The 12,524-nt window shown below is 39.2% G+C and overlaps 1 protein-coding gene across 1 annotated transcript in view; it reads right to left on the bottom strand.

Annotated features, from left to right (window-relative positions):
* Positions 1 to 12,524, bottom strand: part of Ankrd26 (ankyrin repeat domain 26) — a 39,904-nt gene that overhangs the window by 13,694 nt on the left and 13,686 nt on the right. Inside the window, 2 exon segments of the mRNA XM_021150918.2 lie at positions 383 to 441; positions 3,469 to 3,610. Of these exon segments, the coding sequence (XP_021006577.1) occupies positions 383 to 441; positions 3,469 to 3,573 (164 nt within the window). The 5' untranslated portion in view covers positions 3,574 to 3,610.

Genomic DNA, 12,524 nt, shown 5'->3' with positions numbered 1-12,524 from the left:
ACATGATTTTTAAATAATTATCTTTAAAGTAATTTAGCAAATTCTTTGAAAAACAAGCTATTTGGTTGCTCTATCACTTTTCTAGCTGTGTTATGTAGTTAGTTGTGAGGTTTAGAGACTGCATAAATAACTACTTTCTCCTTTTATTTTTGTGGTGCATGGGGATGAAACCAGGGCCTTACACTGGGCAAACATACATTCTACCACTGACTTATTCCCCGCCCCATGCAACTGTATAATCATGAGACATGACTGAAAACAGAAATATTACCCTGGCCTTAGACATGTGCATCTCTGCTCACATACATGTAGTGCTCACACTACTCTGCCTGTCTGCTTCATAAACATGCCAGCTGTCTTTGCAAGTTGCGTGTAGTTATACCTCTGAATTCTACAGCGCATCTTCTTGGCAGCTTTTAGCATCGCTAGTGATCCTCGTAACTAGAACAAAGAACAGGGTAAAGTTACAACTAGACAGTAATACTCTGCCCACTTAGAGTAGTCCACACCTTCCAAGGTCTCAGCAGTCCTGTGATTGCAGGCTGTGATCGCGTATGCAGCCCAGATGGCACCTACTGGAAGAAGGTATGTGGACGTAAGGACGTAACCTGGCCTCAGAGTCAGGCTAAAGCTATGGATGGACTCCATTGTGGAATCAGGTTCCTCAGTTAGTCTGTCCCAGCAACTGTCACATGAAGCTGCTTTGCCACATCCAAGGAGCAGATTAAGGTGATATGGACAAGTATATAGAAAAACTACTGCAGGGGCCTTTCCACCAGATCTATAATCTCCAGTTCTGGCTACATAAGAAAAGAAGGCAGGTATATGTTTTTCCATTTTAAGGCAAATAGGAGCACTCAAACAATGTCTCCTATTTATTAAGTGCATTTGATTTTACATTTAACTTCTCAGAATATTAAATAATTCTCAGAATATGAAAATAAAAACTTCAGAACATCTTTGTCCTCAGGAAAAAGTATTGGTATGATATAGATTTTATCCTATAACTTAAGCATTTTTTAAAGATTTATTTACTGTTATATGTAAGTACACTGTAGCTGTCTTCACACACACCAGAAGAGGGCATCAGATCTCATTATGGATGGTGATAGCCACCACGTGGTTGCTGGGATTTGAACTCAGGACCTTCGGAAGAGCAGTCAGTGCTCTTAACCACTGAGCCATCTCACCAGCCTGCAAATATGTTTTAAGTCTATTTAAGAAAAAGTGTCATATATCATTTGATATTCCTTGCAATTTATACTTAGATAATATTTATGCAAAGTTGAAGGATAAACTGTTCTGAACAGATAAGTTCTAGATGGACTTTGGGAAAATCAGTCCAGTTAGAGAAGGCTTCAAGGAAGAGAAATGGTGAGACACTCCTAAAAAATGAAGCCAGATGAGAAAATATGAAGCCCAAAAGAACAGTATGAGGAAAGGCAGAAAGATAGCACCATGAACTCAGTTGGCTAGGAGGGCAACACCCAGTCAGAAGGAAACAAGAAGAGAACACAGAGCAGGTGGAACAACACTCACAGCACAGTTATCAGCCAAGATACAGGTATGTCGTGCAGCCTCACAATGGTTTATGTGTCTATGTATCTGTGTATGCCCGTGTCTGTGTGGTTGTGTGTGTGTTTGTGTCTGTGTGTATGTATCTGTCTGTCTGTGTATCTCTGTGTATGTGAGTCAGTGTCTGTGTGTCTGTGTGAGTATCTGTGTGTTTGTGTGTGTATGTTTGTGTATGTGCCTGTCTGTATGTGTCCGTATGTCTCTGTGTGTGTCTGTGTCTGCCTGTGTGTCTGTGTGTGTGTGTGTGTCTGTGTCTGTCTGTGTGTGTCTGTATGTGTCTGTGTGTCTATGTGTCTCTGTGTATCTGTGTGTGTGTCTGTATGTCTCTGTGTGTATCTCTGTGTATATGTGTGTCTCTGTGTGTGTTCCTGTGTGTCTGTCTGTGTGTGTCTGTATGTCTCTGTGTATCTGTGTGTGTGTGTCTGTATGTCTCTGTGTGCGTGTCTGTATGTCTCTGTGTGCGTGTCTGTATGTCTCTGTGTGTGTCTCTGTGTGTATCTGTGTCTGTCTGTGTGTCTGTGTGTTTGTGTGTCTGTGTATTTGTATATGTGTCTGTCTGTCTGTGTCTGTATGTCTGTGTGTGTATCTGTGTCTGTATGTGTCTGTGTCTGTGTCTATGTATCTGTGTGTGTCTGTGTGTATCTGTGTCTGCCTGTGTGTGTCTGTATGTCTCTCTGTGTGTCTGTGTGTGTGTGTGTATGTGTGTGTCTGTATGTCTCTGTGTATATCTGTGTGTGTGTCTGCCTGTGTGTCTGTGTGTGTGTCTCTCTGTGTGTCTCTGTGTCTGTGTGTCTGTGCCTGTGTGTCTGTATGTCTGTGTGTGTGTATCTGTGTGTTTGTGTGTGTGTCTGTGTATATGTTTGTCTGTCTGTCTGCCTGTGTCTGAATGTCTCTGTGTGTCTGTGTGTCTGTGTGTGTGTGCCTGTGTCTGTGTGTTGAAACAGGACACCATTAGGTACCCAGGTTGTTTTTTTTTTTTTTTAACTTGAGCCTATTTTTCTCCTTCTGACTCTGTGCTGGGATTACAGATATGAGCCACCATACCTGACCACATGAGAGATGCTGCACAGCAACATAAAGAAATGAAGAATCCCCAAAGTAGTATGCTAACTAAATGGAGCAGGTTAAAAGGGATAAATATTATATAACTATTTGCATGTAAATTAAACTCACAGGGTGTAGATTGGTGACTTTCAAAGAACAAAGCAGGTTGAGGGACTATTAAGGGGTCTGTGGTGTCTAAATATGTAATCAAGAGCACAACCTACAAGAACAAAACCTTGTTGAAAGTACATAGCCTATTAGAGTGCTATCTCATATATATTATTCAGATTCTAATTGCTTGAATGACAGCATGATTTACCAAAAACAAAAGATGTTCTTTAATGCAGGCAGAGATAGTACATCTCATTACAAAACATTTAACTAACATCATGGCGATTTCAGAGCTAAGTAAGCCTACACTGCATAACAGTGCTGAAACTAACCTTTATCCTAGAGGTTGCATCGGTTTACCTTTCATGCCAGAAAATATGTGCTGAACATCCACTATACACCAAGATTTACAACAATGGAAGTAAAAAACTTATTCATTAATGTCATCATTTACTTTTAGCATGAGATGACATTTTGTTTTAAGTTTAAATAAAAGTCACACATCACACAATGCTCTAGCCCACCATGAACCACATGCCTGCTGGACATAGTGCTGTCTGGCTTGTATGAGCACAGGACTGTGATGTTCCAAAATAGTAAAATTGCCAAACACCACATTCTCAGGTTGAATCCCTGTCTCTATGCAAAATACAACTGTATGTCAAATCTAGGGAGTGCTATATATTATATTGATCAAATAAAGTCAGAAATATTAGATTTTATAAAAGGTAAATTCACCTCATTCCAAGTTTTTGCCTCAGTTTCTATCCATGAACAGATTCCAGTGTGTGTCACATCAAGCTTCTGAGGGGATTGCTGTCTTTCCAATCTCAGGCTTTCCATGTTTCCAAAAGGCAACTGCTCCTCTTGTGAGGCAAATCTGCAATTAAAGATGCTTTTATTGAAATTATTCATATGATTATTATTATTCATATGTTAATTACTAGCCAGTAAAATGTTGTTCTTCATTTCTCACTTTGAACTTTTCCAAAGTAGTTACACTCAAATGGTCCCAATGTAAGCATTTCGACAGTAACAAAGTACCTCTTCTCTCTTATTTTACTTAACATTATGGTTTTCCCAGGAAGAAAGTGGCAACTTGAAAGTTCTTTTCTAAATGTCTCCTCAATTGGACCAGATAATTTAGAATTAAATAATTTTGAAAAAGTTATTATTAGCTAGTCATTGTGTCACATGCCTTTAATCCCATTCAGGAGACAGAGGCAAGCAGATCTCTGTTAGTTCAAGGCCAGTCTAGTCTACATAGTGAGTTCTAGGATAGCCAGGAATATGTAAAGAAATCTTGCCTTTAAAAAGTTACTGTTTATAGGATTACAGACTAGTCCATAAAACTATAAACTAACTTATAAACCCTAGAAATGAAATTCTATTCTCACAAAAGGTGATCCTGTTGACTACCTTGAGATATCTTTCAAGTGTCATGTATTTATATATTTATTACTAACTGTAAGAGTAGGCTACCAAGTCTATTGTCTGTCATCACACAATTTTTTTATCATTTAGAACTCCATTTTTATTTATTTTATTTTTCTCCATTTATTTATTTATTTATTTATTCACTTTACATCACTTTGAGATAGAGTTCCATTCATTGTTTTAGACAGGATTTCAATCTTTAGCTCTTACTGACTTGTGATGATGCTTCTGCCTCTGTTTCTCAAGTGCTGAAAATACAGTGTCATCGTTCATACCTGGATGCTATCACATTTTCAACTCCTTTATTTTTTATATAACATTTTCAAGTTATCTTGTGGATTATTATATATTTTATAAATATTTTTATAAACTTCAAGACCCAGCTATAACACTCCTGAACATATACTATACCAAAAAGATGTTCCACAATCACACAAGGACCTTGCTGTATTATGTTCATAGAAGCTTTATTTGTAATAGCCAGAAACTAGAAACCACTTCAACTAAAGAATGAATAAAGAAAATGTGGTTCATTTGCACAATGGAATACTACTCAGCTATTTAAAACAAGGACATCATAAAATCTGCAGACAAATGGGTGGAACTAGAAAATATTTTCCTGAGTGAGGGACACACATAGTATGCATTCACTTATAAGTGGATATTAGCCATAAAGTACAGCAAACCCAGGCTACATTCTACAGACTCACAGAAGCTAAATAACAAGGAAGGTCAAAGAAAGGATGTTTAAATCTCACTCAGAAGAGGAAATAAAATAGTCATCAGAGATGGATGGAACAGGGAACTGGGTGGGAGAGGGGATGGGAAGAGGACATGAGGGATCAGATACGGGGAGAGCTGGGGAGAGAGGGGTGGGAGAGTGAATTGAAATTGGCAGCTGGCAGTGGAAGAGCATCCCTAGGATGTGCCAAAAACATGGGATCAGGGAAGGTCCAGGAGGTTTTTGAGAGTGACTGTAGCCCAGCCTCCTAGCAGTGGTGGATGTGGATCCTGAAGTGACCTCCTCCTGTAGCCAGGCAGGACTCCCAGAGAAGGAATAAGTATTAGGAATAAGAAGGAATAACCCACCCACAAAACCTTTATTTTTTTTAAAGATATTTTCTTTATTTACATTTCGAATGTTATCCCCTTTCCTAAATTCCCCTCTGAAAATACCCTATCCCCTCTTCTTCCCCCTGCTCCCCAACCCACCCACTCCAATTCCTGGTCCTGGCATTCCCCTACACTGGGGCATAGAGCCTTCACAGGACCAAGGGTCTCTCCTCTCATTGATGACCAACTAGGCCATCCTCCACTGCATGTATAGCTAGAGCCACAAGTTCCACCATCTTTTCTTTTGGTGGTCCACAAAACCTTTAACCCAAAATTTGTCCTGTCTACAAGAAGTTCGGGGACAACGATGAAACAGAGACTGGGGAAACAGCCAAACAATGACCAGCCCAACTTGAGATCCAAGGCATGAACATATCCCTGGAACCATTATTCTCTGTTATGCTTGCAAACAAGACTCTAGCATAACTGTTGTCAGAAAGGCTCCACCCAGCAAATGATGGAAACAGATGCAGAGACCCACAGTCAAGAATTAAACAGAGCTCAAGGAGTCTTGTGAAAGAGTTGGGTGGAGGACTGAGGGTCCTGGAGGGGATAGGAACTCCACAGGAAGATGAACAGAGTCAACTAACCTGGACCCTTGGGGGCTCCCAATGACTGAACCACCAACCAAAGAGCATACATGGGTTGGACCTAGTGCTCCCACACATATGTAGCAAATGTCCAGCTTGATCTTCATGAAACTCCCCCAGTAACTGAAGCAGAGGTGGCAGTGGTGCTGGGTGTTCTCTGACTCTGTTCCCTAATTGTAGATCCTGTTCCTGTAACTGGGCTGCATTGTCTGGCTTCTATGGTAGGAGGTGTGCCCAGTCTTCCAGTGACTTGATGTCCCAGCATGAGTTGGTACCCAAAAAAGCCTCCCCATTCTTAGAGGAGAAGGGGAAGTGGGATAGAGGGGGAGGTTGTGAGGGAAGACAGGGTGCAATGGGGATGTAAAGTGAATAAATAAATGGAAATTTATTTTTTTATTTTTATTAAGTTATTTGAGACAGGATCTCATTATGTAGTCTTGATTGACCTGTATGTAGACCAGGCTTGCCTTGGACTTACAGAGATCCACTCTGCCTCATGAGTGCTGGGATAAAAGGCATGTGCCAACAAACCTAGATCAAAAACATTCTTTAAGTTCCTTAAATATTTATTTTTTTGCTGAAGACCTCATTCAAAGTAAATAAGTCTAGAAAATTATAGAAATGATATCCCCTCATATCACAACACTTTAAAAACTATATAAACCTATATTCAAATCTGCACTAATGAGAAATTTGAGCCCATTTTCTCTCAATCTGGGACTAGACAAGTGTGCACATTCTCTCTAGTCTTATTAAATATAGTCCTCAAGCTCTAGCTGGAGCAACACAATGAGAGAAAACTACAATGGGTTAGAAGTCAGAAAGGAAGAGAATAAACTATCCCTGCTTCCAAATTACATGATCCTATACTTAGAGAACCCTAATTTCTAAAACACACTGAATCCAATAAATATCTTCAGTAAAGTAGCAGACTATAAAATCAGTAACAGTTATATACACCAAAAACAAACTTACTAAGGAGGAAATCAGAAAAAAATATACCATTCACAGTGTCCTCCAAACAAGCTACAACAAGGACTGTCCTGACAACACGTGGCCACTGGTGCAATAGAAGTGTGGTTAACATGGCCTAGCTGCCATGAAAGGCATGTGTCATAGGTTTTTCAGGCTAGAGTCATGGCTCTTGGAGCACTTATGTGCCTTTCAGCTCCTGAGAAACCAAGGCACTCTTTCAGGCAGTGAAAGGTTCAGGCTCCTCTGTGTTTTTCTGTTTGTTCCCTTAGAAGTCAAAGAAGTATGGAAGCTTGGCAGGACAATTGGCCTTAGACATAAATCTATGTACCCAACATAGCTTTCAAATATCATTGTATCCTGGCAACTACAACTGTATTGATTCTGGCAATCACCACTATATTCTGCTTCTGATAAGGGTTTAAAAAGTCTGATTGTCCTCAATAAAACTGTCACAGCCTCAGTCTTACTGTAGTTCCTCCTACCCAAACCTGGTTTAATTCATCCACTGGCCATATTAGGTAACCTTGGCCCCGTAAGTAAGTAAGTAAGTATGGGTGCTTACAGAAGCACAAATATCATGGGAGTAGCCAACCTCTTTCTGATTGAATTGAAAGACCATGCCACAAGATGGACCCCATATATCAGCACCATTATCAGGCCAAGAACTGTCTAGGCAAGTCATAGCTTCAGGGGAGAACCTACCACTATTATGCTGCTAAATTGACACAGTGTTAAATTGTCTCTTGATAATTTATCTTTGTATACATAGATCAATTAGTTTCTCAACCCTCATCTGAGAAGTCTTAAGACATTCGGGGGTGAACTCAGCTCTGATGGTTTGTATATGCTTGGCTCAGGGACTGGCACTATTTGGAGGTGTGTCCTTGTTGGAGAAAGTATATCATTGTGGATGTGGGCTTTAAGACCCTCATCCTAGGTACCTGAAAGTCAGTCCTCTTCTAGAAGCCTTCAGATGAAGGCTCCTCCTGTACTATGCCTGACTGGATGTTGCCATGTTCCTGCCTTGATGCTAACGGATTGAACCTCTGAACATGTAAACCAGTCCCAATTAAATGTTGTCCTTATGAGAATTGCCTTGGTTGTAGTGTCTGTTCACAGCAGTAAAACCCCAACTAAGACATCACCCCAGTATTCTTCAAATAAAACAATGTAAAGCAAAGGCTAATTTAAGAGAAAAATGTGTATAAAACCTGTGCATACTTCCTATACCATTGTAAAAGGGACAAGCACAGGTGGAAAACACCACAAAATGGTGATATTTCACCATCAATGAAAATCAAGTCAAAAGTCTGTGCTGATAAAACATGCAATACTCATATAGAAGCCCTGTAGCCAATGTCACATGACTAGATGATGCCAGATTATTTAGATAGAAAGAGAGATAGAGAGATAGAGAGATAGAGAGATAGAGAGATAGAGAGATAGAGAGATAGATAGAGAGATAGATAGATAGATAGATAGATAGATAGATAGATAGATAGATAGATAGATATACACATTAGATAGCAGTTCAAGGGAGTGTTAATCCTTGTATTACACAAACCTTACTTACCTCAAACCAAAAACTTGCTTCTGTTCCTAGTTGGTTATCTATGTTACTATTTTGTACTGTATCATCATGATTTTCACTACATGAAGCCACTTCTCTTCTTCGATTAAGTATTTCTGTACTGGGTGATTGTTACCACTCTAGAATAACACATAATTCTTCTAAAATATTAACTACTGTACCTATCTTACTTATCAATGTCATGTGTTTTGCTTCTTTATTTTGTAATGAAAATCTACCACCATTTGTCTAAGTTCCTGTGTTTCAAGTAAAAGTGAAGCTTTCCTGGGAAAGAAAGAGAAACGGTCTATATGGTGTTTAAAAGAGTATGGCCTCCATATTCTCCTATGTTTGAATACTTAATCACCAGTTGGTGGAGCTTTTGGTCAGCCTACATCTGCAGCCAGGAGGTGGGGCTGTTCCTCAGCCCCCTGTGCACTGGTCTTGCCAGGAGAGAGCTGATCTCCCAGGCTTACAGACTCACAGGAGGAACAAGCTCCAGCCAGAGACAGCTAGAACATCTAATACCAGAGATTACCAAATGGCAAAAGGCAAACTTAAGAATTTTACCAACAGAAACCAAGACCACTTGGTATCATCAGAACCCAGTACTCCCACCACAGCAAGTACTGGATACCCCACCACACCAGAAAAGCAAGATTCAGATTTAAAATCATATCTCAAGATGCTGGTAGAAGATTTTAAGAAAGACATTAATAACTTCTTTAAAGAAATACAGGAGAACACAGCTACACAGGTAGAAGTCCTTAAAAAGGAAACATAAAAACCCTTAAAGAGTTACAGGAAAACACAACCAAACAGGTGAAGGAATAGAACAAAACCATCCAGGATCTAAAAATGGAAATAGAAACAATAAAGAAATTACAGAGGGAGACAACTCTGGAGATATAAATCCTAGAAAAGAAATCAGAGGCCATAGGTGCAAGCATCACCAAGAGAATATATGAGATGGAAGAGAGACTCTCAACTCTTACAACAAATATATCAGGAAGCAACAATTACTTTTACTTAATATCTCTTAACATCAATGGACTCAATTCCCCAATAAAGAGACATAGATTAACAAACTGGATACATAAATAGGACCCAACATTTTGCTGCATACAGGAAACCCACTTCAGGGACAAAGACAGACAAAAAGGACAAGGAGGGTCACTTCATACTAATCAAAGGAAAAATCTACCAAGATGAACTCTCAATTCTGAGCATCAATGCTCCAAATGCAAGGGTATCCAGATTTAATAAAGAAATTTTAGTAAAGCTCAAAGCACACATTGCACCTCACACAATAATAGTGGGAGACTTCAACATCCCACTTTCAGCAATGGATAGATCCTGGTAACAGAAACTAAACAGAGACACATTGAAACTAACAGAAGTTGTGAAAGAAAAGTATTTAACAGATATATACAGAACATTTTATCCTAAAACAAAAGGTTATACCTTCTTCTCAGCATCTCATGGTACATTCTCCAAAACTGACCATATAATCGGTCACAAAACAGGTCTCAACAGATACAAAAATATTAAAATAATCCCATGCACCCTATCAAATCACAATGGACTAAGACTGATCTTCAATAACAATATAAATAATAGAAAGTCCACATACACATGGAAGCTGAACAACACTCTACTCAATGATAACTTGGTCAAGGTAAAAGAAAGAAAGAAATTAAAGACTTTTTAGAATTTAATGAAAATGAAGGCACAACATACCCAAACTTATGGGACACAATGAAAGCAGAGCTAAGAGGAAAACTCATAGCTCTGAGTGCCTCCAAAAAGAAACAGGAGAGAGTATACACTAGCAGCTTCACAGCACATCTAAAAGCTCTAGAACAAAAGGAAGCATATTCAAAGAGGAGTAGAATGCAAGAAATAATCAAACTCAGGGCTGAAATCAACCAAGTGGAAACAAAAAGAACTATTCAAAAAAATCAACCCAATGAGGAGCTGGTTCTTTGAGAAAATCAACAAGATAGATAAACCTTTAGCCAGACTAACTAGAGGTCACAGGGACGGTATCCTAATTAACAAAATCAAAAATGAAAAGGGAAACATAACAACAGAATCTGAGGAAATCCAAAAAATCATCAGATCCTACTACAGAAGCTTATACTCAAGAAAATTGGAAAACCTGGATAAAATGAACAATTTTCTAGACAGATACCAGGCACCAAAGTTAAATCAGGGTCAGATTAACGATCTAAACATTCACATATCCCATAAAGAAATAGAAGTAGTCATTAATAGTCTCCCAACCAAAAAGAAAAAAAAAAAAGCCCAGGACCAGATGGGTTTAGTGCAGAGTTCTATCAGACCTTCAAAGAAGACCTAATTCCAATACTCCTTAAATTATTCCACAAATTAGAAACAGAAGGTACTCTATCCATCTGGTCTATGAAACCAAATTACTCTGATACCTAAACCACAGAAAGATCCAACAAAGAAAGAGAACTTCACACCAATTTCCTTTATGGATATCGATGCAAAAATACTCAATAAAATTCTCACAAACCAAATCCAAGAACACATCAAAATGATCATCCATCATGATCAAGTAGGTTTCATCCCAGGCATGCAGGGATGGTTCAATATATGGAAATTCATCAAGTATTCCACTATATAAACAAACTCAAAGAAAAAAAAACCACATGATCATCTCATTAGATGCTTAGAAAGCATTTGACAAAATCCAACACCTGTTCATGATAAAAGTCTTAGAAAGATCAGGAATTCAATGTCCATACCTAAACATAATAAAAGCAATATACAGCAAACCAGTAGCCAACATCAAACTAAACGAAGAGAAACTTGAAGCAATTCCACTAAAATCATATAGTTAACTATAGTGCTAAAGCATTTCAGTCTTTTCATCCTGTAAGTGACCTGCTATTTTCTCCATCTCCTAAGCAGGTTACTCCAGCTTTACTCCAGGGCTATTTTTCTCAAAGAAACCCATTCCAACAGAAAGTGGCCATGATTATCTATTTGATAAATTTGAAAAAAAAATCTGGGTGTTCCTAGTCCTACTATGAAACAATGCTTTTAAATATGTATTCAGTTCCTATTTAGCAGGGCAGGGGTTGGCAAACATTCACATTTAAGGAGTAGAGTCATGGGGACACTGCATGTAATAATTTCCAAAAATGTGTGTGCTTCCTGCATATTCTGAGAATTTCTTCTACTGAAAATAACAGGTACTCAAATAACAATGGCAGACATTTCTGTTCATGCTGGATCAGTAAGAAAATAAGACATGAATTGCCTTCTAGTCTGCATATACACCAGGGCACATCTGCTTGTCTGCACCTCTCTCTCAACACCACAAGTCTACAGGTCTCCCAAGAGATCTGCTGGAGCCAAGGCAGCAAGTGAGACACCCACACAAATAACTGCAGCAGCTGCCTCCCAGGAGCCCAGTGGACATGGGACCTCTTCCCTACACAAAAGAGGTCCATGGGACCTCTTCCCTATCTCCCTTCTGGTCTGCACCTCCACCTGGGGAGATCTGCCTGTCTGCGCCTCTCAACATCCCACAAACTATGGGTCTCCCAGGATATCTGCTGCAGCCAGGGTCACATAACTACTAGGAGATCTGCTGCAACTCGGAGGCAAGTGCCAGACAGAGACACCCAGGCTAGCTAACCCCAGAGATAACCAGATGGTGAAAGGCATAGATCATAAGCTCAGAAGCCAGTATACTTTGCATCATCAGAACCCAGCTCTCTCCCACCACAGCAAGCCCTGGACAACCCAACACACATGTAAATCATGCTGCTGACCTAAAGTTCCATCTGATGAAGATAAGAGAGACCTTTAAGGAAGATATAAATAACTCATTTAAGAAAATACCGGAAAGCACAGTTAAATAGGTAAAGAGGAAACGCCCTTAAAGAGGAAACAATCAAACAAAAAATCCCCTCAAAGAAATACAAGAAAACACGATCAAACAGGGGAAGGAATTGAACAAAGGAGTCTAAGTTCTAAAAATGGAAATAGAAACAATAAAGAAATCACAAATGCAGGCAACCCTGGAAATAGAAAACCTAGGAAAGAGGTCAGGAGCTACAGATGCAAGCATC

The sequence above is a fragment of the Mus caroli genome, unplaced genomic scaffold (genome assembly GCF_978045245.1).
Source record: "Mus caroli unplaced genomic scaffold, Mus_caroli_1 scaffold_19, whole genome shotgun sequence".
Lineage (NCBI taxonomy): Eukaryota > Metazoa > Chordata > Mammalia > Rodentia > Muridae > Mus > Mus caroli.
The sequence above is the reverse complement of the archived record's forward strand: the minus strand, read 5'-3'. Positions and strand labels throughout refer to the sequence as shown.